Here is a 26,263-nt window from a genome sequence, read left to right as displayed (position 1 = left end):
GATTGGGAAAATTGTGGTAAATTTCTGCGCTACTAAATCACTAGAATTCCAGAATTATTCGTACATGTGGCTTTATTATTCTACGCGTTTCAGAGTTCAAGACTCCTTCATCAGGAAACATCCTGTGGTGTTTCCAGATGAAGGAGTCTTGAACTCTGAAACGCGTAGAATATTAAAGCCACATGTACTAATAATTATGGCATGCTAGTGATTCAGCAGTGCAGAAATTTACCACAATTTTCCCAATCTGTATTGAACGGCTGGTCTTTCTGGACTCGTGGATCTGCTGCAGCGAATCCTTTCAATGCTTCAACTCAGCTACATCTGGTGAGTGCAATCTTATGGATTAACCTTTTAACCTCAGATAAGACACTATTTGCGCTCTTTCCTTCAACAGTTCATAGAGTTCATAGAAAAATATTTAGAATTGAGAGTCCTCAGGGGTTGATACCTTTTAATGGTTAACTGAAAAGATGGTAAATTGCAAGCTTTCGAGACTACTCAGGTCTCTTCATCAGGCACAGACTAGAGCAAATTCTGAAGAATCACATATTTATACACAACACAGCACAGAAAAAAATGTCGCTGTCCATTTGTGCACGTTTCTTCAGAAGTGGTTTTAGTTCCATAAAGATGCGGTACATTCTGGTATCCTCCATTTTGATACAGGAAAGATAAATATCTTGGTACCGTGTAAGCCAGTAGATAGAAAAATATTTAGAATTGAGAGTCCTCAGTGGTTGATACCTTTTAATGGCTAACTGAAAAGATAAGAGTTCATAAACATGAAACTTGTCTAGCTTCTTTTTATTTAAGTAATGAAAAAAATTCCAAACTTTGTTTAAAAAAAAAAAAAAAAGTGCCATTTTCCAAGACCTGTAACATCTTCATTTGGGGCTGGGTGAGGGCTCAATTTTTGTGTGCAGAGCTGACGTTTTTCTTGATATTATTTTGGTGTAGATATGATCTTTTCATCCCCATTATTGCATTTTATTGCAATGTAGCGGCGACCCAAAAAAGTAATTTTAAGTTTTTGATTTTTTTCCCATTATGCCGTTTAGCGATCAGGTTAATTCTTTTTTATATTGATAGAGCAGACAGTTCTGAGCGCGGTGATACCAGATGTGTATATATATATTTTTAACTCGTTTTATTTTTAATGGGGCGAAAAGGGGGTGATTTGAACTTTTTTGTTTTGAAAAACCTTTTTTTTTTTAAACTTTTTGCACGCGTCAATAGTCTCCATGGGCGACTAGAAGCTGCAGTTGTCTGATGCCTCTGCTACACACAGGCGATGATCAGATCGCCTATGTCTAGCAGAAATGCTCACTTGCTATGAGCACCAACCACCGGGCGGCGCTCATAGCAGTCCGGCTATGACAACCATAGAGGCCTGCTGGAGACCTCTGGTTGTCAGGCCAACCCGTCGGTGACCCGCGATCACGTGATGGGGTCACCGATGGGCGGGATTTCTGGAGCACTTCCAGTAAGCACGAGTTAAATGCCATTGTCAGAGATTGACAACAACATTTAACAGGTTAACAGCCGCGGGTGGATCATGATTCCATTCGCGGCTGTAAGAGGCACATGTCAGCTGTTCAAAACAGCTAACGTGGCAGAAACGTGGGCACAGCGCTGGAGCCCACATCAAAGGGAGGGATTCCGACGTGGGCGTACTATTACACCCAATGTCGGAAAGGGGTTAAATAACCCACTTCATAGCATAAAATCGGCAATAGAAAACTATGAATTCATCGAATGAAAGAAAAAAATAGTATCAATAAAAACTACAGCTCAATTCCTAAAAATAAACACACACAGCTGATTCAACAAAAGAAAATTTATGGTGACAATTTTTAACCACTAAAATATAAGAACATTTTATAAGTTTAGTATAGTTAGAATTGTACTGAGCCGAAGAATCATATTATTAGGTCATTTTTACCACATACTATAGGTTGTAAAAGCAACCCCTCCCCCCCAATTTTTTTTTTTTTTTTCGCCATTTGATCACAATTGCAATTTTTTTCAGCACATTATTTGGTTAAATAAATGGTTGGGAAATAAACATCTCCATCCAGTAATAATAGAACCAGAAAACTTCCTTTTTTCAAAATCTATTATCTTCATCTATCTATATAATCGTCTAAGGGTCACTTCCGTCTGTCATGGAAATCCCGCGTCGCTGGATCTAATGTTAAAAATAAAAAAAATATTCTCACCTTCCGGCGCCTTTCCCGCTCCTCGCGACGCTCCGGTCCCAAGAATGCATTGCGGCAATGACTTGAGATCACGTAGCGATCTTGTGAGGTGATGACGTAGCGGATCTAATGTTAAAAGATTTAATGTTAAAAATAGTAAAAAAAAAAAAAAAAAATCATTATATTCTCACCTTCCGGCGCCTTTCCCGCTCCTCGCGACGCTCCGGTCCCAAGAATGCATTGCGGCAATGACTTGAGATCACGTAGCGATCTTGTGAGGTGATGACGTAGCGGATCTAATGTTAAAAGATTTAATGTTAAAAATAGTAAAAAAAAAAAAAAAAAATCATTATATTCTCACCTTCCGGCGCCTTTCCTGCTCCTCGCGATGCTCCGGTCCCAAGAATGCATTGCGGCAATGACTTGAGATCACGTAGCCGTCTTGCGAGATGACGACGTAGCGGTCTCACGAGACCGCTACATCATCACGTGTTATTGCCGCAATGCATTCTTGGGAACGGAGCGTCGTGAGGAGCATCGCTAAACACCTGGGCTGGATCTGGGGGCCGCCAGAAGGTGAGTATATCACTATTTTTTATTTTAATTATTTTTTTAACAGGGATATGGCGCCCACATTGCTATATACTATGTGGGCTGTGTTAGATACTACGTGGGCTGTTATATACTGCGTGGCCTGTGTTCTATACTACGTCTCTGTGCTATATACTACGTGGGCTGTGTTATATACTACGTGACTGCAATATACTACGTGGCTGGGGAATATACTATGTGGCTGTGCTATATACTACGTGGCTGTGTTATATACTACGTGGCTGTGCAATATAGTACGTGGCTGTGTTATATACTACGTGGGCTGTGTTATATACTGCATGGCCTGTGTTATATACTGCGTGGCCTGTGTTATATACTATGTGGCTGTGCAATATACTACATCGCTGTGCTATATACTACGTGGCTGTGCAATATACCACGTGGCTGGGCAATATACGACGTGGCTGTGTTATATACTACGTGGGCTGTGCTATACAGGTCCTTCTCAAAAAATTAGCATATAGTGTTAAATTTCATTTTTTACCATAATGTAATGATTACAATTAAACTTTCATATATTATAGATTCATTATCCACCAACTGAAATTTGTCAGGTCTTTTATTGTTTTAATACTGATGATTTTGGCATACAACTCCTGATAACCCAAAAAACCTGTCTCAATAAATTAGCATATTTCACCCGTCCAATCAAATAAAAGTGTTTTTTAATAACAAACAAAAAAACCATCAAATAATAATGTTCAGTTATGCACTCAATACTTGGTCGGGAATCCTTTGGCAGAAATGACTGCTTCAATGCGGCGTGGCATGGAGGCAATCAGCCTGTGACACTGCTGAGATGTTATGGAGGCCCAGGATGCTTCAATAGCGGCCTTAAGCTCATCCAGAGTGTTGGGTCTTGCGTCTCTCAACTTTCTCTTCACAATATCCCACAGATTCTCTATGGGGTTCAGGTCAGGAGAGTTGGCAGGCCAATTGAGCACAGTAATACCATGGTCAGTAAACCATTTACCAGTGGTTTTGGCACTGTGAGCAGGTGCCAGGTCATGCTGAAAAATGAAATCTTCATCTCCATAAAGCATTTCAGCCGATGGAAGCATGAAGTGCTCCAAAATCTCCTGATAGCTAGCTGCATTGACCCTGCCCTTGATGAAACACAGTGGACCAACACCAGCACTGACTGTGGGTACTTGACACTGGACTTCAGGCATTTTGGCATTTCCTTCTCCCCAGTCTTCCTCCAGACTCTGGCACCTTGATTTCCGAATGACATGCAAAATTTGCTTTCATCAGAAAAAAGTACTTGGGACCACTTAGCAACAGTCCAGTGCTGCTTCTCTGTAGCCCAGGTCAGGCGCTTCTGCCGCTGTTTATGGTTCAAAAGTGGCTTTACCTGGGGAATGCGGCACCTGTAGCCCATTTCCTGCACACGCCTGTGCACGGTGGCTCTGGATGTTTCCACACCAGACTCAGTCCACTGCTTCCTCAGGTTCCCCAAGGTCTGGAATCGGTCCTTCTCCACAATCTTCCTCAGGGTCCGGTCACCTCTCCTCGTTGTACAACGTTTTCTGCCACATTTTTGCCTTCCAACAGACTTACCATTGAGGTGCCTTGATACAGCACTCTGGGAACAGCCTATTTGTTGAGAAATTTCTTTCTGGGTCTTACCCTCTTGCTTGAGGGTGTCAATGATGGCCTTCTTGACATCTGTCAGGTCGCTAGTCTTACCCATGATGGGGGTTTTGAGTAATGAACCAGGCAGGGAGTTTTTAAAAGCCTCAGGTATCTTTTGCATGTGTTTAGAGTTAATTAGTTGATTCAGAAGATTAGGGTAATAGGTCGTTTAGAGAACCTTTTCTTGATATGCTAATTTATTGAGACAGGTTTTTTGGGTTATCAGGAGTTGTATGCCAAAATCATCAGTATTAAAACAATAAAAGACCTGACAAATTTCAGTTGGTGGATAATGAATCTATAATATATGAAAGTTTAATTGTAATCATTACATTATGGTAAATAATGAAATTTAACACTATATGCTAATTTTTTGAGAAGGACCTGTATACTACGTGGCTGGGCAATATACTACGTGGGCTGTGCTATATACTACGTGGGCTGTGTTATATACTGCGTGGGCTGTGCTATATACTACTATACATATTCTAGAATACCTGATGCGTTAGAATCGGGCCACCATCTAGTTCCATATATTTAACACAGACCATATACGAACCAAGTTGCTCATTATACATTAGAAGTGCTTATTCCAAAAAGTCTTGAATTTATCATAAATCTGCAAATTCCGACACTATAGGTTGGGAAAATTTAAATGTTTGTAGTATTTTGATTTGCTGTGCCTTACTGTTTTGGGAAAAGTTAACAAACCTGGCAAACTCCAATTTCAAAAGACTTGATAACCTCTAGTTCAAAGGTTAGACAGATGTCCAAAGATGTTTTAACATATTTTTTTTATTATTATCCTAAATTTATAGGAAAGAAATTGCATGATATCTTTGTGTATGGAACTCTTAAGAATGGACAACCAAACTATCACGTCATAACAGATCCAAACAATGGAAAAGCTGTATTTAAAGGCATCGGAAGAACAATAGATAAGTACCCATTGGTGATAGCTGAAAAGGGAAATATACCATTCCTTTTGAATGTCCCAGGCACTGGCCACCATATTGCTGGAGAGATATATTCAGTTGATGACCAGATGCTACAATTCCTGGATGAATTTGAAAGCTGCCCAAACATGTACCAACGCACTATTAAGAGGATTGAAATATTGGAGTGGAGAGGTAAAGATGATTCACCTGAGGGGAGAGCAGCTGCTAACACCACAGAGTGTTTTGTCTACAGCACTACAAGTTACCCGCCAGAGTGGCTCAATCTACCATACCTCGATTGTTATGATTCCTATGGGACACATGGCCTTCATTATATTAATCATCGGGACAGATAACTCTTGTCACAAATACAGTATACAGTGTTCCAATGTGATTTTGAGACCTATTGACTGTGAATCAAAAACATTCCACCTTTTTACTCAAAAATATACTTAATTTTAAGTGAACTTGAATGATTTAGTAAAATTAATATATGAATGAAGTATTGTGTGTCATTTAATGAGACAAAGGAAAATCAAGGTCACAACTTTATGCTATATCCTCCAAGTACATTTTCTTAATGTAAAAGAAATGTTTATTTGGGGATATTCATGACTAATATAAAACAATTGCTGTTGTGTGGAGACCTGTACATAATATCGATAAAATATAGTTATGCCTGTAGATGCCATCTCTACAAAATAGTAACTGATAAAAAAAAGAATAATCCTTTTTCAAGCACTCAGAGAAGGCCACATAAAGGTTTTCCCAATTACTGTAAGTAGATTATTACATTCTAAAAATTCTGCAGCACTTGGCATGGCCTTGTATTATGTGTTCTACTTTAGAAGCAATGACTGCTTCACTAGTGTGAACCATGTATTAAATGTGTGCCCACTGATTTGCAAGCTTACCATGTGATGTCTTATTCCACCCCTTTCCCCGTAGAATAATGTGTGTGTGTCAACATCTTACCCTAGTAAAAAAAATGTTAGTGACAAAGGCTAATAGTAAGCAGACTTTGCTTATAAAGGTTTTTTTTTTTTTTTTTTAAGAAATGCTGTTCGATATTTCATAGGCTTGCTGTGGTTAGAAAAACAACTTTTCTTACCCATTGCTACCTCACCACCACAGCCCGAGAAGTTACTTGACATGATGTAGCAGTGAGGTCAAAACTACAACGCTCGTGACCACTGCAGCCAAATGTTTTGTGAAAAAAGTAAAATGTTAATTTTTTCTTTCCATATTGCTTTAGTTTTCATAAAGCACCTGAAGGGTTAATAAACTTCTTGAATGTGGTTTTGCGCACCTGAGGGGTGCAGTTTTTAGAATGGTTTCACTTTTGGGTATTTTCTGTCATATTGACCCCCCAAACTTCCTTCACATGTGAGTTGGTCCCTAAAAAAAAATGGTTTTGTTAATTTTGTTGGAAAAATGATAAATCGCTGGTCAACTTTTAACCCTTCTAACTTTATTATCATAGTGTTTTTTTATTTTTTTTTTTAACTTTGGTATAAAAATCAAAAATAAATAAAAACTTTTTTTTTGCTATTAATGGAGCTGTGCGAGTGCTTTTTTTTTTCTATGGCAGTATTCATACAATTTGTATTACATACAACATTTGGATTTCCTTTTATTTCATTTTTAAGAGAGGTGTAATCACAAAAAATTGACGTAGCATTTCCCTGGCAGTGCTTACAAGCTGAATAGAAAAGAACTTGTAAGTAATAAATGTTAGAGCTCTGCACGAAGACGGCAGTGAATGAGCAGCTAAAAAAAGTAAGGTTAGTGAACGTGAAAACTATGCAACTTATGAGGAAGACTGTACTAAAAAGTGCAGAAGGAGAACCTACAATACTTACATAGTAGTACATGCCACAAAATCACATCACCAACATTTGTTAACCCCTTCACCCAACCCTTTTTTTCACCTTTCTGAGATTGTTTTTTTCGTGACACATTGTATTTTATGTTAGTCATACATTTAAATTGGTATGATTCGTTTTTTAATGAAAATATTGAAAACTTGACAAAATTGATAATTTTGCAATTTTCAAACTTTTAATTTGTATGCCTTTAATCAGATATTCATATCACAAAAAAGAATTAATAAATAACATTTACCACATAAGTATATACTTAACGGAATAATTTTTTTAAACATTTTTTTTAATCCGCAATCATCAAATTTGAAGTGACTTTCATAAACCAATGTGGCAGAAAATACCAAAAATTTACACCATTTTAAAAACCTTACCCCTTAAAATGCTCAAAACCACTGTCAAGTTTATTAAACCTTTAGGTGCTTCAAAGGAATTAAAGTAATGTAAAAGGAGAAAATAAAAAAATTAAATTTGTTGGACAAAAATGTTGCTTTAGCCCTACATTTTTTTATTTTTGCAAGGGTAACAGGACAAAATGGACCCCAAAACGTGTTGTGCAATTTATCCTTAGTATACCAATACCCCATATTTCATGTAAAACTTTTGGAGATCAAAATTGGCTGGAATAGATAGTGGATGCCGTGTCTCGTTTGCAGAGCCCCTGATGTGCTTAAACAGTAGAAATCCCCCACAAGTGACCCAATTTTGTAAACTACACCCTCAAGGAATTTATCTAGAAGTGTGATGAGCACCTGAATTTACAGTTGCTTCGCTGGATTTTATAAAGTTGTGCTGTGAAAATGAAAAAAATACATTTTTACTACAAAAATGTTGCTTTATCCCCAAAGTTTTAATTTTCATAAGAGAAGCAGAAGTAATTGAACTACAGTTTGTTGCTCAATTTCTCCTGAGTACGGAAATGCCCTGTGAAAAACGACACCTCGCAGCCCTGCTTGCTGTCACTAATACTTCGGGGGTCTCATGGTACGGTCTTACCTCTTTCACCAACATGACGTTCTGCATCCCCTGGTGATCGGCAAGGTCAGTTTGGCACAGTTTTACACAGACACCCCCTATCCACACAGACACAGGGAGGCACGACAAGTGAGAGGGTGGCCCGCGCTATTGCCGGCTTGGCACAACACTGACAGGCTGAGAGACCCCTTCGACTAGCACCAGTGAAATAGAGCCTTGCCAGCCTGGTAAGACTGCCATCAGTTCCTTGTTAGATATGAGCCTGATCTGTTAATGGAGTTATATTGGGCCAGAAACCAGTGGAGTGAGATAAAAGAGCAGCCCAAAGTTCAATTGGATATTTAATTGCCTTAAGGGCACACTAGACAAAACACTATATACACAATGGATATATGATGGTCAGATATGCAAATACAGGTGGTAATACTATAAGTATAAGCAGATGATACAAAAGTCAGTTACCAGTTGAATGTTAGGTCTTGGTGCTGTGCAGCAACGGAGGTGTGGGGTTCCTGTAGTTTCAGGTCTCTTCCAACATGCCATTTGAATTCTGGAGCACCATTTTGGCTTAAATAGAGTGCGGACACCAAGTCACATTTAACAGTGCCGACATGCTAAAATTCAATTAAACCCCAGAAGTGGTGCAGTCAGCATGTTGACACCACATGTGCCTCAGAATTATATACTATTTAGTGGTGAAGAGAGAATAATTACATTTTTACCAATAACATTTTGTTTTAGCACCAAGTTTTTAATTTTTATAAGGCCTAATAGGAAAAAATTAAATTAAAAATTAATTAGTCCACTCACCATATGAGCGTATAGCCCTAGGAGTTTTCCAAAGCCACTCACGGATCAAGCCAGATCAGGCACAATGGAAACAGGTAAAGGAGTAATGCGATCCTGCGATAAAATCTATCAATCTTGTTTATATACAACATGTCTTTTATTGAGTCATTTTAAAAGAAAAAGTCCATTACATATATTGGCAAAAGGTGCACAGTAAGTACTACTAGCTGGAATTTCACTGACTGGCTTAAAGTTATAGCAGAATTGCTGAACATCCAAAAGAAACTATCAGTAGGAAGAAATGCCAGTGCCACAGGAATACCACGACAGAAGACCACGACGTCTGGTTTCACGTACTTCACTGGTTGGAAGTACTTCACTATTGTATTAAACTGCAGTTTTTTTCCTTGCCACATTTGGAGCTAAATAAAGATTTATCTGAGAAAAATGTGATTTTTTTATTTTCACTGCTTAACGTTATAAACTTCTGTGAAGCACCTGGGGGTTCAAGCTGCTCAATACACATCTAGATAAGTTGCCTAAGAGATCTAGTTTCCAAAATGGTGTCACGTGTTGTGGGTTTCCACTGTTTAGGCACATCAGGGGCTCTCCAAACATTACATGGCGTCCAATAAATATGCCAGCAAACGTTACATTCATATAGTGAAAGAGCGCTCCTTCCCTTCCGAGCCCTGCCGTGTGCCCAAACAGTAGATTTCCCCCACATATCGGCATGCTCAGGAGAAATTGCACAACAAATTGTATGGTCTATTTTCTCCAGCTACCCTTGCGATAAAAAATTATGTCTAAAGGAAAATTTTTGTGAAAGAAAAGTTAATGTTTATTTTTTCCTTCCACATTCCAAAAATTCCTGTGAAGCATCTGAGGGGTTAATAAACTTCATGAATGTGGTTTTGAGCACATTGAGGGGTGCAGTTTTTAGAATTGTGTCACTTTTGGGTATTTTCTGTCATATAGAAAAGTCACTTCAAATGTGAGGTGGTCCCTAAAAAAAATGGTTTGCTAATTTTGTTGTAAAAATGAGAAATCAATGGTCAACTTTTAACCCTTATAACTTCCTAAGTAAACAAATTAATGATTCAAAAAATGTGCTGATGTAAAGTAGACATGTGGGAAATGTTATTTATTAACTATTTTGTGCGATAGGACTCTGATTTTAGGGCATAAAAATTAAAAGTTTGAAAATTTTCAACATTTTCGCTAATTTTCCATTTTTTCACAAATAAACGCAAGCCATTGTTTGGTGTCGAGTTCCCGCCGCTGCACAGGGGGAATCTTGAACCATGTCCACTGCGGTCTCCCATTCTCCGCCAGCCGCAGTGGAACCTGCTCAGCGGAGACGTCGGTCCCAGCGTCTGGCTCAAGCTGATATTGTGCGAATGGTTACTGCTGCCTTTCCAGGCTCTGCCTTTGTAGCCAGCACTGATCAGCAGCGAGCAGGCCTTTCTGGGACTAAATCCTGCTTTTCCCATACTTAGCATGCCCACGGGACGACTTCCCATTGGAGGTCGGGGGTCACATGCTCAGGTCCTGTTGCGGCTCCTACGGGACCATCAGGAAGGTCTCGCTAGACCCCGGACTGCAAACGCACCTCATATCCTCTCTAATAATTATTTATGTCACAAGAAAACAGTCTCAGAATCACTGGTATCCATTGAAGCGTTCCAGAGTTATGATCTCATAAATCGACAGTGGTGAGAATTGTAAAAATTGGCTTGTCAGGAAGGTGTAAACAGGCTTGCCATTATTACAGTCATATGTACCCTAACTGGTACCAATAAAAAAAAAAAACTAGCTCACCCAGCAAAAAAGAAAAACAAAACAAATCTCACACAGTTGTATCAACCAAGAAAGATTGGGATCATAGAATATATTGACACAAAACAAACTTTAATGAAAAAAAAAGCTTTTATAAGTAGAAAAATTAACTATATACATATGCCTGTTAAAATGCCAGGTTTTTGTTATGCAAAAAAAACCTAAGAATCATTTCAGGACTTTTTCCACCATTAATGACACCCATAATCTGTACAAATCCACTGAGAAACTGAAATCATTTTGAGGGGGTAATAAAAATAACAAAACTGAAATAATCTGGTTTCAAAAGAGTGCACACCTTCATATAATTTGTGTTGTCTGTCATGTTACATAGCAGTCAGTACAGTTACCACCATTTAAAGTGTTTCTGATAAAGTCCATAAAGTTTAGCTTTTCTAGTAGGATTTCCTTGCATTTTCTTAGTTGCATTTTACAGCAAAAGCTATTGTCCGTAAAGAGTTTACAGCATAAAGGGTTTTCATTTTTGAAAGTTATCACTCAGAAGGGTACCAAAATATTTCCAAGGCCTGGAACACCATAAAGTCAGTCATCAAGAAGTGGCTTAAATTTGTCACAATAGTGATATTACCTAGAACTGGATGTCCCTCACAAATTTATGAAAAAGCAAAAAGAAAAGTGGTCTGAAAGGTTGCCAAGAGGCCTGAAGCAACATTAAAGGAGCTGCAGGAAATTCTGGCAAGTACTACTTGTGTACTGCAAGTGACAAAAATGTCCTGCATTCTTCATATGTCTGGCCTGTGGGGTAAGGTGGTAAGGATGGAAGTTTTTTTTTATAACAAAGGCAAACATCCAAGCCTGGCTATGTTTGACAAAACCTACATAAACTCTGCATATAGGAAAACATGCCTTGTTCTGATCAGGTACTGGTCAATATCTTGTTTTTTTGCAGTTTACTATTGGAGGTTGTGACTGCCTCCTTTTTGACTGTGCTCTCCTCCCATCAGCTTAACCCTTTCGCGACATGCGCCGTACATGTACTGCGCATGTCGGGTCCCCTGCTTTGATGTGCGCTCCGGCGGTGAGCGCACATCAAAGTCGCGACATGTCAGCTGTTTTGTACAGCTGACATGTGTGCGCAATAGCGGCGGGTGAAATCGCTATTCACCCGCCGCTATTAACCTGTTAAATGCCACTGTCAAATGCAGACAGCGGCATTTAACTACCGCATGCGGCCGGGCGGCCGGAAATGACGTCATCGCCGACCCCCGTCACATGATCGGGGGGTCGGCGATGAATCAGGAAGGTAACCATAGAGGTCCTTGAGACCTCTATGGTTACTGATCGCCGGTAGCTGTGAGCGCCCCCCTGTGGCCGGCGCTCACAGCACACCTGCATTTCTGCTGCATAGCAGCGATCTGATGATCACTGTTATGTAGCAGAGCCGATCGGGCTGTGCCTGCTTCTAGCCTCCCTTGGAGGCTATTGAAGCATGGCAAAAGTGAAAAAAAAAAAGTTTTTAAAAATGTAAAAAAAATATTAAAAATATAAACGTTTAAATCACCCCCCTTTCGCCCCATCCTAAATAAAACAATAATAAAAAAAAAACCTACACATATTTGGTATCGCCGCGTTCAGAATCGCCCGATCTATCAATTAAAAAAAAGCATTAACCTGATCGCTAAACAGCGTAGCCCTCACATGGCCATATTGACGGAAAAATAAAAAAGTTATGGCTCTGGGAAGGAGGGGAGCGAAAAACGAAAACACAAAAACGAAAAAGGGCCGCGGCATGAAGGGGTTAAGGGTGTTTTATAATTAATACTGGATCCTACCTGCTCATTAAATTTGTAGGCTTGCAGCCTGGGAGAGGCATGTTTGATAAGTATTAGGTTTAGGGTCCCATCGAAGAAAGATCACCTTGCTGTGGTTGATGGCCACACATGAATTGGCCAATTTATGCTCTAAGTACCTTTATTTTTGTAAGTATATTCAAGATAGCTATAATGCAATCCAAATTTACGTATTCAGTGTTTGCATACATCTTAGACCTTACAGAATGCTGCTGTTTTTTCTCTTGTTTGTATAATGTGCAGACATGGTAGCTTACACCTGTTCACACTAGCTTTATTCTGTAGAAGTGCTGGATAGTTTTTCATTTTTTGTTCCGATGAGGGCAAGGTTGAAGTTTTTGGCCATTATTCGAAAAGGTATGTTTAGCAGAAAACCAACACTTTGAATCACCATAAGGGACAGCTCAAACTTAGCCCTCTCATCAAGATCGGCATGAATATTCCCTGACTGTAATGAGCGGTCCCACGTGACCGTTCACACAGGAGAAGCTGCCAGCGCGGAGAGGACAGAGGAGACATCGCGGGAGCTAGGTGAGTATTTCTGCGGCAAGGGGCCAGGCGGCGCACTGAGGGGGGAGGCGGGAGGCACATGCAAAATTTATTTTTCACAAAAAAAAAAAAACTTGATCTTTCATCTCTTCTCTCCGACGGGGGAGAAGAGATGAATGCCGCCTTCAGCACCACAGCGGGGGGGACAGCGCTTAGTGTAGCGCTGTCTCTCCTGCGGGCGGTACGTGCACATGGAGGAGAGTGCACACTGTTCTCCGTGTGCACGTGTGCTGTCCGTATTGTGGTCCGTGCTGCCGGTCAAAAACGGACATGTCGACGTGTTTTCAGCACGGACATACGGTCCGTGTGAAAACACGCACATGTGCATAGACCCATTCATTTAAATGGGTCTACGTGTGTCAGTGTCTCCGGTACGTGAGAAAACTGTCACTACACGTACCGGAGACACTGACGTGTGAAAGAGGCCTGATAAATATTACCATCACTTAATTTTTTTTTTCTTTAAAGAACATTAAAACCAGAACTGATCATTTCTTAGGGAACATAAACCGTTAACACGTTAGTAAAAGGACCATAGATAATATACTAGAATGCAATACACATAAGTCACACACACCTTTTGGAATTATTGGTTTTATTCATCCCATACTTGTAATAAATATCTGTATAAAATCTGTTTTGTAGGAATGTTATGTCAAAACAGGAGTATGAGCTAGTTCATCAGAAATCATCTATAAAGTGTCAAATGGAGTCATGTAGTGATTGGGATTTATTCAAGCTGCACTAGGAGATCCCCTTCTCCCACGGTATCGCCAGGCTTGCAATGTACAGATGTCACCTGTAAATGACAAAGTCAGATAAATGTTTAAAATACACTAAGAAAAAAAAATAGTACAAAAAGAAATTGGAAATAGATGGACCAGGTCACAGCTGCCCTAAATGTTACTTCTGGAAGATATAGAATGGAGCTATGTGCAATTTTTGCATTACGCTTGATTACCTTACACAGCTGCTACAAGTACTGTAGAAGCAATATTCATATAGTGAGGAACAGCACTAAGAAAAGTGAAAACATGGAATTTCTTAGATTTTCAGCTATACATCTATTTAAAATGGATAAGGAATATTTTTTTGGCCTGCATGGTCTTACAAGCTTGATACACATGCCATTAACATTTTTAGTTGTCATGTTTGAAAAGGAGAGCAGTATCAATGAATCTTGCCGCAGAAACAATAGTTGTATTTTTTCTTTTCAATTATGATTCTCAATTTTTTCCCCCTTCTAAATAAATGTTTGAGTTCAAGGAGATGTCTAACTAATGAACATCCAGAAACTGCAATTTGATCGGTCCCAAAAACAGTTAATTATTATACCGTACATGACATATAAACTTCTCATTCTCACATATAGAACAAGTTATACAATTATTGCCTACAATATATAGTCATATTATGGCAATACAATATTCTGAAATACAGTAATAAAAACTGGATGGCTGAAAAAAACGCCAACAGGTAAGAAATTCTGTTACTAACCCAGATTATGTTCCTAATTATGACATGATCTGACAAACTATGTCACTATATGTTCAATGACATTTCCAACATGCAAAACATGTGTTAAATATTTAGAAGATACATTTATTAATATTCATTTTATATTTCTTGATTAAAAAAAAAAGTAAACTTAAAATTGTAGGCAGATAATGGAGCAATGTTCTGCTACTGAATAAATGTAATACTTACTGAAAACAAAAGGGTTTGGTACCGTGTTAGCCAGTTGAAAAAACAAGATAATCTTGTAGTTATGATATCATTTAATGGCTAACAAAAATAAAATAAATTATGTTATAAAGCAAGCTTTTGAAACTTTTTAGGTCTACAAAGTATCTGAAGAAACACATGCACAAAAAAATTATGCCATGCTTCTCTTTTGTTTGCTTTTTTTGTGTGCATATATTTGTGTTTCATCAGATACTCTGTCTTAGGCCGGGGTCACACTTGCGAGTGCAATGCACGAGTCTCTCGCATCAATACCCGGCACTGCCGCCAGCACTTGGGACCGGAGTGTGAGGCTGCATGTATTTCTATGCCACTGCACACTCCAGTCCCGAGTGCCGGGTATTGATGCATGAGTTTCTCGCATCACACTCGCAAGTGTGACCCCAGCCTTACCATGCCTGAGGTAGAGACCTAAGAAGTCCTGAAAGCTTGCTTTCTTCCATCATTTATTTGATTTTCTTTAGTCATTAAAAGGTGGTATAACTGTGTGCTTGTATATATACACACGCACACAGTCAACTCTATACATACATACATACCTGAGAAGGTCAGAGATATACTGTGCTTGAGGAACAATGTAGAACATGTATTAAAATAGGAATAATCAAACAATGAGGATTTCCAAACATACATGTCCAAGCATTGTAATACTCAAACGAGAGGAAATTAAAATGATATATATAATTGTATCTATCTATATACACACATAGCGGGTGAAATAAGTATTGAACACGTCACCAATTGGCTAAGTAAATAGATTTCTAAAGGTGCTATTGACATGAAATTCTCACCAGATGTAAGTAACAACCCATCCAATCCACATAGGCAAAGAAATCAAACCATAGATGTCTATAAATTAAGTTATGTGTAATAATGCGAAATGTCAGGAAAAAAGTATTGAACACGCTTACTAAAATTCAATTAGTACTTCGTACAGAAGCCTTTGTTGATGAGGATGGCTTCAAAACGCTTCCTGCATAGAGAAACATGCATTGCTCACGTGTGATTTTGGCCCATTCTTCCACACACTCTTCAAATCCTGAAGGTTCTGTGGGCTCCTATGAACGCTGAGCTTTAGGTCCTTCCATACGTTTTCTATTGAATTCAGGTCAGGTGATTGGCTCGGCCATTCTAGCAGCTTTATTTTCTTTCTTTGGAACCAATTGAGAGTTTCCTTGGCTCTGTGTTTATGATCATTGATATGTTGAAATGTCCACCCTCGTTTCAATTTCATAATTCTGGTAGATGGCAGCAGATTTTTATCAAAAATGTCTCAGTACATTTGTCAATTTCTATAAAGTTTGCCAATGCCGTATGCTGAAAAACAGCCCCACACCATGATGTTCTGACCTCCAAACTTCATTGCCAATATGGTGTTTGTTGGGTGATGTGCAGTGCCTTTTAGCTTCCAAACAAGATTTGTATTAAGGCTTCCAAAGAGTTAAATTTTGGTCTCATCTGACCAGACTATATTTTCCCAAAATTTTACAGGCTTGTCTAAATGTAGTTGAGCAAACTTTAAACATGCTTGAACATGCTGTATGTTCAGAAATGGAATCTTGTATAATGAGAGTGCATACAGGCCATGAAGGTTGTGTGCATTACTTATGATTTTCTTTGGAACAATTATACCTGCTGATTCCATGTCTTTCTGTAGCTCTCCAGGTAGTCCTTATCTACTGTTCTTAAAATTATTTTCACTCATCGGTCTGAAATCTTGCAGAGAGCACCTGGTCGTGACCAGTTTATGGTGAAATGATGTTCTTTCTGCTTCCGGATTATTGCAATAAACAGTGCTCACTGGAACCTTCAGTAGTTTCGAAATTCTTCTATAACCAATGCCTTCAGTATGTTTTGTAACAATAAGGTTGCAAAAGTCTTGAGACAGCTCACTGGTTTTACCCATCATGAGATGTTTTTTGTGTGGCACCTTTGTAATGAAACACCTTTTTATAGGCCATCGGTTGAACAAGCTATTTTTCACTAAGTGGCAGGATTGGTTTCTAATTACTGATAGATTTCAGCTGGTGTCAAGACTTTCCAGGCCTTTTTGAACCTCTCTTTGTTCACATGTTCAATACTTTTCCCCGATGTCATTTCTCATTATAATACATAAACTATAGATGTCCATAGATTAAGTTATCATTCTACATTGTTCCTCAACGCCCAGGTATCTCGGACCTTATATATTTATATATAGAGTTGATATAATCAGATCCAATACAGTTCTGAACACACCACTATATATATATATTTTTTTTATTTCATGCTAATCATGCACAATGATACACATTACAAAATTTAAAAATGAGGGAAGCACAGTACCTTTGCTGTTTTAGCTGCAGTCATGCTGTTCTGCATTTTCATCGCTTCAATTACACAGATTTCTTGTCCCTCAGAAACCTATCACAACACAAGTACTGGTATTAATGGGATAAGTGACAAAACCCACATACACTGTAAACATGATAAAAGTTAAAACAAAGGTGTAATGGCTAGAAATACAATGTATTTTATATAGCCGTTTTAAGACTAAGGTGTTCTATATTTTTATACACAATGGGTGTAAAAAGATATGTCCTGTTGAGTATATGGTAAGTAAATATGGAAGGGGCACTTATACAGTTTCAGTGCTGTCCAGTTGCACAATCACGGTAACAATAAACCAATAAGACCACTATGATCTCATGGATTTAAAAAAAAAAGGAATGAGAAAGGATTAAAGCCAAGAAGAAGTGACACATTGAAGAGTTTATGAAAATGTCTGGGGATGAGGCTTTAATTAGCATTTCCTGGGTGTTTGTGTTGGAAATGTGAGATATCATGCTGTCCTGGAAGATGAGACTTAGTGAACATACGTTGGAGGTGTTGTTTGTCCACACTGCTCTGATCCAAATCTGCTACAGTCATAACCTATGATGCCCCTAACATAAAGATGACAGATGCTTTCAGCTTCTGATGGAAAACCGAAATCATCGCCCAGAAATAAACTGTGCAACCAAGAGCTTGCAATCTATATTCTTCAGCTAGAAGAATGTTGTTGTCATCAACTAAATTTGTAATGGTCCTGTCAGACACAGTAAGAATTATTCTACGCTTTACTCTTGATGATGTTTGTGTGTTGCTATTGAATAAAAATCAGGACATGGTGGAAATATTCACAAGTTAACAAGACCTGGACTACAAATAGACACATGTATGACAATTCTAACCCACATCCCAATGGACTTAAGTTTAAAGCCATGGACATAAAACTAGTGAAAAGAGAGTAAATGAAAACAAGCCACCTGCCTTCATTTTAAGAACAGATTCGTTTGAGCCATATTCTACAAAGAAACATAGATCACTGAACACAACCCAAATCGATGTGACAGGCGGCTTTCACTGCTACTCCTACTAAATAGTCACAAGCCCTACAAGTCTCTCTGATAAACCCAATCTGTGCTGATGTACTTCTATGCTCCTTGTCTAATTGGAGTAAAGTTTGCAGCCCTCCATCCTGTATCTTTCATCCAGCTTGCAGAGTTCTTTCCTTTGACATGGGAAAGTCAGAGGTCACATTCACATCCGACTTTCAAAGTAACACTCATTAAGCGGCAGTGTGCCTTGTACCTAAATGCGTTCGCTTTAAGGAGCTGTCAGTACATGTACTAAGCCTTTTTTTGCATTTTAAAGGAAGTGTGGATGTGACGCAGCTCTGCTCCAATGTGAAGTTTCAGACATCTCCAGCTGATGATTAATTATGGGTGGGGGAAATAAAATCCAGTAAAGCCAGCTGCTTGCCATGGTTGGCAAAATTACTATAATGGATATAGGCTGCCAATTTTCCATTTTATTGGCAAGCCTTCCAAATGCAATTAGGGGAGTTATAAATGATATGGAAATCTATCAAGTCCCTTTCGTTTTCAAAGACGCACTTCCCCGGAGGATTGTCTGCAGGCTCATCATTGACTTTGTTGTGCTAATGATGTAAACTTCTTTTTGTATCTAATTAAAGCACCTGTCAAGTTTAGGAAAAGGTTCCCGTATACACATACCACGGTAAGAGAGTAATCACACATGACTTCAAGAACTTCTCATTGACTGTGCTGTGTCTCTTCTGTCCATAGGCGTATCATAGATGTCACACAGCAAGGCTGGAATCATGAGGCACAGAATAGGAAAAGCATAGAAGGGAATGGCGAACATTTATCAAGGACTCTGTTGCTCGCCCAGTGCCATTTGCTTTGGAATAAAAGCATGAAAATGAAATGCAAAGGCTAAAATTGCAGACGTGAAGGATGACTGCACAGTGCTCCATTTCTCAATTTCATCCTTCAGAGCCACAAAATGGGGTGATACAGTTACTGGATGAGATTTACAGTAACAGCTGTGGTCTTCCCACACAGGGGAGGGACTTCTAATGTGCTAAGGTCTGGCCGAAGCAGACGGAAAGCAACAAAGCATGATGCCGTTCTGTCAAGGCTGAGCAAGGATAGCTACTATATATCAATTGTCACATGTATATTTCGTAGCTTCTTACAGTAAAAAATATCAGATTCCTTACAATACCATGCTATATATATTTAGTAAGTGACTACTAGAATTTCATTTCTGTCTTAATCTGTTCTACTCAAGAAGCGCATAGGAACCCGTGCCAGGGGCATATGGCTCTCTACTGTGCTAAACATTCATACTAAAGACAGGTTCATCAGTCATTAGAGTATCTAGGTAAAAAAATAGCTCCTGATGGATGGTATTTAGAGCTTACCTGCTGATAATACATTACCAAAGAAACACAAGTTTCCAAACCCACATGACATTAGAAACTGCAGACCATGAAATAAAATACTTGCAAGCGCTCATCATGTACGCCAGGTTATACAATTTAATAAATAAGTGATTTAAACTCAGCCTAAAATTGGGCCCGCTGCAAGGGACCTTGGGTCAGGCCTGCACAGGCCAATTAATGCACAGCACCTGCTGTATAGAAGCAGCGCACGAAGCACTTCCGAATCATTTTAGCAATTAAAACAAAACTGTTTCCTGCCTATTTCAACAGTAACTGTTTCAATGCAAAAGCAGGCAGCTCACCATTATGAAACAAGTAGGTGAAAAAAAGCAGTTTTCAGTAAGGGGGTGGTGAAGGTTGGGATAAAGCTGCACTATGGAATAAGACCAGCCTTTTGTTCTCCTACTCTCTGAACCTTCTGCCTAATTTGGCAGAAAAACAGAGGGCGTATGGGGCCCTTCCACAGTATCACCTTCTGCTGCACTCTGGCCCCCTAAAAAGATGGATCAATATCATCCCTGCTGATTTTCCTTCATAAGTGGAAATCCTTCAATTACAGATTTTTTGGGGTGGACACAGGTGTGAGAGTTTAATATGCATCTTGGGCTCTGAATAAAAGCCCTGCTCTCTACCCGGATTTCCAGTTAACTTTCACATTTTCACATAAGTGTGTTGCATTAAATTTAACTGTGTACAAACTGATTTTTTCCTTATTTAAAAACATTACATGCACTGTGTGATATTAAATTACCTGGATTCTGGTTCACACTGGAAAGAATTATTAAGCAAAGAAAAATATAAACCGGATATATCCCCCCAAAAAACTAATTGTGTCATACTTTAAAAGTTTCAAACTCACTGATGGCGCCTTTATTTCCCATTCCATCAATTTAAACAAAGCTATTTTCCCCTCTTGTAGAGATCTGACCCCAACTGCCTGTCTAGATCAAAGGATTAAAGATGACCCACTACATATAATTGGTTTGTTCAGCACAGGGTCATAGACTCACATCATTAGGCCAGGATTCAGTCTACCATCAACGCCTCATGTAGTAAAGATGCAATCCCTCATATCTTCCTTTATTGCAATGTCTGTTTAGTTTCTCTATGTTTTGCATTGTGCAGAGATAACCCCTATTAGAGCTTACAAACATCACACCAAGTACATAAAGGAACCATACACTTTATCAATATATCGAGTTTAATATGAACTTTATCCATATGCATATATAGGAATGTGTATATGAACATGTATACAGTGGTTGTATATACAATGTGTGTGCGTATATATATATATGTGTGTGAGTGCTTGAGTATATAATATATGTGGATATAATGCATATATAAATACGTGTGTATATATATATATATATTCTATATAATCTCTATATATGTATACACACTTACGCAAACACACATTCTATATTATATATATACGGTACATACTTACAAATATATACATGTATTTTATATATATATATATATATATATATATATATATATATATATATATGTATATATATATATATATATATATATATACACACATACATACACACAACTATATGCATGTGTATACACACACCATAGACTAATTTTATTTTTACGTATTTTAATATGTAATATAGTCTATATCAATATTGTATTAAATAAAGTACTAATTACATAGAGAATCTACATGTAATTAACTATGGCATACAAAAAAGTTATATTTTAGATAGAATTTAGTGAATGTCAGTATATAGTTAAAGGGGTCATCAGTGAATATCATACACAGTTTTCTTTTGTGGCTGTTTGATGCCTGCACAGTATCTCATCCTTTTTGGCTGTATCCCACATAATTCTTGTTCCACTGCTTTCCTTCCAAGCTATCACCGTGCTTGTGAGATTTTTTGTGCTAGATCTAGAATTGAGGAGATCTCCTGCAAGGCCTCCTATCTGCATCCACCTGCTCAGGCTTTTATGAATTATACCCTGTTGCCTAGGAACAAGCAGTCACAACTGACCGGAGAAGAATCTGCTATTCCTTTATATTGAAAGTACAATCACAACTTCTTCATACAATGCAGGGCATATTACAAGTGTGAATATGAAGACGTAGCATCTGTAAATACTACATGAAAGGAAGGTTCTTTCCTCCATCTTACAGATGTTCCGAGGTTCTACAACTGGGAATGCTTGTCAAGTGCTAAACTGCACAAATCTTTACATAATTGGATGTCAAAGTCTGCTGAACGCAGGCCGTTTGTGTCCCATCTAAACATGTTGCTGCGTCTTATTCTTTAGCTTAGGAGGAGTAGGTGGGAGGACAAGATTTGTCATGACATTCGATTGAGAAGGCTGCTAACAGGATTAGAAAGCAGCTGTCACTTTGCGTTACTTAGAGTCAAGGCCAAATATACAAATTTATAAGATGAAAACTTAGAAGGGAAAGCTGAAGACGGCCGTAGAGACAGGAAGGATAAGTTGTACTTTCAACAGGATAATGTAGATATATGAAGTTTTACATAAATACTGCATCAACTCGACAGCGGGACCCCAAAAACTGTGTAAAAACTAATAATTACATTTACTAATGACCATTGTCCTACATTTTTTATTCGTTCTAAATTTCTTAGTTACAAATGAAAGCGTGCCACAAAGATAGTTTGACTATAGCAGAACTCCCCGAGCTCACCATTTGTAATGTCTGAGATTATAGTTCTCCCCAAGCTCATGGTTCCGGGTGTGGCTCTTTATTATTGTGACCTGCTCTGCGCCTTTATTTTTGTTTTATTAAACAAAACATTTACGTTAAATCAAACCTGCCCCTATAATGCTGCCATATGGGCAGCATATTACAAGTCCAGATTCAAGGAGATAATATTTAATAACTGTGTGATGACTATTTAACGGATCTGTTTTCCTTAGGCCATGTTCACAGGTTGCGTTTTTGCTGCTTCTTTTTATGCAAATTTTAAGCTGCGTTTTAAACTACCAGCAAAAGCTATGAGAGTTCAGAGATCTCATGCACACGCTTGGATTTTTTTCTGGACTGAATTGGAAAACTGTTGTGTTTTTGAAAACTGCAGCATGTCACTTCTTTCAGCGTTTTTGCAGTGTTTTTTCACCCATAGAAAGCAATGCGTACGTGCAAAAACGCAGGTTTCATGCTTTGCTGCGTTTTTGGTGTAAAAACCTCAGGAAGTTGCATCATGTTTTTTTTTAAGCACTTAATATTATCAACATGCACAAAAGACAAATGTACCTGATAAAAACGCAGCACAAAATGCAGCAAAAACCTGCTTTTTGTAAGCCGCTTCTTTACTGCTAAGAGAGCAGGTTTTGCCTGCAGAAAAATCGCAGCAAAAATGAAACATGTTAACACAGCCTTAGGGTATGTGCACACGATGCAGAGTTAGTGCAGAAAATTCTGCACCACATTTCCTACGTGTGCACATAGCCTTAGACTTTGATGTCTAAATAACGGATCTGTTTATCCGTTTGTAATATATTTTTTTAGAAGGACAAAAAAAAATTGTCTGCACAACTTTTTTTGTCAAAGCATTGCTGCTGGATCTGTTGTAAAGGATGATTAGTGAACCTTAAGGGTATGTGCACACGTTCAGGATTTCTTGCAGAAATTTCCTGAAGAAAACCGGAAATTTTCTGCAAGAAATCCGCATTTTTTTTTTTGCGTTTTTTTTTCCGTTTTTTTCGCGTTTTTTTAGCATTCTGCAAGCGTAATTAGCTTGCAGAATGCTAAAGTTTTCCAAGCGATCTGTAGCATCGCTTGGAAAACTGACTGACAGGTTGGTCACACTTGTCAAACATAGCGTTTGACAAGTGTGACCAACTTTTTACTATAGATGCAGCATCTATAGTAAAAGATAGAATGTTTAAAAATAATAAAAAAAATAAAAAAATGCTTATACTCACCCAGACATCTCCTCACTGGCGTCCGGCTCCTCTTCCTATAGCTGGTCTGTGCGCACAGGACCTTCCGTGACGTCACGGTCACGTGAGCGGTCACATGACCGCTCACGACCAATCACAGGACAGTGACGTCATCGGCAGGTCTTTCGCCGCACACCAGCTACAGGAACCGAACGGCAGCGTGCAGTGGAGGCGGGAAGACATCGAGGGTGAGTATAGGACTGTTTTTTATTTTAATTCTTATTTTTTGACCACTTATATGGTGCCCAGTGCGTGGAGGAGAGTCTCCTCTCCTCCACCCTGGGTACCAACCGCACATAATCTGCTTACTTCCCGCATGGTGTGCACAGCCCCGTGCGGGAAGTAAGCAGATCAATGGACCCCTAGGTGTGCGGAATCCCCTGCAATTCCGCATTTTAATGAACATGTTGCTTTTTTTTCCGCGATGCGATTTTTTCGCGGAAAAAAAAGCTACATTTGCACAAAAAATGCGGAATACACTTAAAATAATAGGAGGCATATGTAAGCGTTTTTTTCGCGTTTTTATCACGTTTTTATAGCGAAAAAACGCGAAAAAAACGCGAAAAATACTGAACGTGTGCACATGGCCTAAATCTGTGTTTAGAGAAGATAGATTGATATCTTACTCAGATAGGAGATGAAAGTTGCAACTGATAAGATTCTATGAAGTGGAGAGGAGGGAGAAACCAGAGGCAGAGCTCCAAACTCGACCCTCCCTTTTACATAGAATCTTATAAAAACCAGCTGTCATCTCCTTTCTGAGTAATGTAAAAATCCTTCTTCACCGATTACAAATTTTAATCAGGAATTGAGAATTTTGAAAATCATCACTCTTGGAGGAGAACGAAGCAGATTTCTCTGACAAGATATATTACAAAGTTTCTTGATTTTATGTGTACTATTGGTTTATAAAATAAAAATTAAAACAATGGTTACTCGTTAGCAAAGTACTCCAGAATGAGATTGCCAAATTTTAACTACATTCAAATTCTTTTTCTCTCTTCTTTGCTGCCAGTATACTGCTTAAGCAGCTCGGACAGACTAGTTGCTAGGCATATGGGTTTGTCAAACAGCACCTCCCTGGGAGCTCAGTTTGTCAGAGATTACTCTTCAACACAAAGAAGAAATGGAATGTGTGTATGGAGGATAGAAAAGAGGATAGGAATCCCGAGGCTTTGTTGAATAACATGGGTTTTTCCTGGCTCAGTGGTTAGCACTGTTGCTTTCCAGCGCTGGGGTCCTGGTTTCAAATCCCACCAAAGACAACATTTGCAAGGAGTTTGTATGTTCTACTAATGTTTGCTTGGGTTTCCTACTGGTACTCCGCTTTCCTCCCACACTCAAAAGACATACTGATAGGGAATTTAGATTGTGAGCCCCAATGGGGACAATCAAGATGTCTGTAAAGCGCTGCAGAACATGAGGATACTACGTAAGCAAGTAAAATAAATAAGAAAGGCCACTTAATTGGCCAAATTGTCTGTCTCTACTCACTTTATGTATTTTATCAGGAATTGAAAAAAGGTGTTGGTTTGGTCCAGTAACAATTTTTTTTTTTGGAGAGGAGGTGGGGGATTTTGCCATGTATAGGATTGAGGATAACTTACTGAATGCTGAGGATTGGATTGTTAACACCCACAGCATCCTTGAGACTTAGGGTACTGTCTCACAGTGGCACTTTTGTCGCTACGACGGTACGATCCGTGACGTTCCAGCGATATCCATACGATATCGCTGTGTCTGACACGCAGCAGCGATCAGGGACCCTGCTGAGAATCGTACGTTGTAGCAGATCGTTTGGAACTTTATTTCGTCGCTGGATCTCCCACTGTCATCGTTGGATCGGTGTGTGTGACACCGATCCAACGATGCGTTCGCTTGTAACCAGGGTAAACATCGGGTTACTAAGTGCAGGGCCGCGCTTAGTAACCCGATGTTTACCCTGGTTACCATCGTAAAAGTAAAAAAAAAAAAAAACGTACATACTCACATTCCGGTGTCCGTCAGGTCCCTTGCAGTCTGCTTCCCGCTCTGACTGACTGCCGGCCGTAAAGTAAGAGCAGAGCACAGCGGTGACGTCACCGCTGTGATCTGCTTTCACTTTACGGCGGACTCAGTCAGAGCGGGAAGCAGACTGCAAGGGACCTGACGGACACCGGAATGTGAGTATGTACTGTTTGTTTTTTTTTTACTTTTACGATGGTAACAAGGGTAAACATCGGGTTACTAAGCGCGGCCCTGCGCTTAGTAACCCGATGTTTACCCTGGTTACCCGTGGCCTTCGGCATCGTAGGTCGCTGGAGAGCGGTCTGTGTGACAGCTCCCCAGCGACCACACAACGACTTTCCAACGATCACGGCCAGGTCGTATCGCTGGTCGTGATCGTTGGAAAGTTGCAGAGTGTGACAGTACCCTTAGGCTCTGGATTCCAGAAGTCAGGTTCCACAGAGCTTACTCTTGAATGGAATGGAGGCCAGTGTGCTCCACCTACCTCCACTCCATTCTTTGTCTATGGGACTGTCGGAGAAAGAGTGCAACATATTGAGAGGAATCTCCTGGAATGAGTTTGAAAAGGAAAACC

General features: G+C 39.1%; 2 protein-coding genes across 4 annotated transcripts in view; one reads left to right on the top strand and one right to left on the bottom strand.

Moving 5' to 3' along the window:
- GGACT (gamma-glutamylamine cyclotransferase) overlaps positions 1 to 6,287 on the top strand; it is a 67,734-nt gene extending 61,447 nt beyond the window's left edge. For all 3 annotated transcript variants that reach the window (XM_077297082.1, XM_077297084.1, XM_077297083.1), the window contains exon 2: positions 5,267 to 6,287. In XM_077297082.1, the coding sequence (XP_077153197.1) occupies positions 5,267 to 5,742 (476 nt within the window). In that variant the 3' untranslated portion in view covers positions 5,743 to 6,287. The remainder of the gene's footprint in view (positions 1 to 5,266) is intronic.
- Positions 6,288 to 13,806: 7,519 nt separating this feature from the next.
- Positions 13,807 to 26,263, bottom strand: part of PCCA (propionyl-CoA carboxylase subunit alpha) — a 658,713-nt gene continuing 646,256 nt past the window's right edge. Inside the window, exons 23-24 of the mRNA XM_077297080.1 lie at positions 17,301 to 17,378; positions 13,807 to 14,031 (exon numbers count right to left, since the gene is read on the bottom strand). Coding sequence (XP_077153195.1) covers positions 13,963 to 14,031; positions 17,301 to 17,378 — 147 coding nt within the window. The 3' untranslated portion in view covers positions 13,807 to 13,962. The remainder of the gene's footprint in view (positions 14,032 to 17,300; positions 17,379 to 26,263) is intronic.

The sequence above is a fragment of the Ranitomeya variabilis genome, chromosome 3 (genome assembly GCF_051348905.1).
Source record: "Ranitomeya variabilis isolate aRanVar5 chromosome 3, aRanVar5.hap1, whole genome shotgun sequence".
Classification (NCBI taxonomy): domain Eukaryota; kingdom Metazoa; phylum Chordata; class Amphibia; order Anura; family Dendrobatidae; genus Ranitomeya; species Ranitomeya variabilis.
Note: the sequence above shows the minus strand (reverse complement) of the source record. Positions and strands in the feature narration are given on the sequence as shown.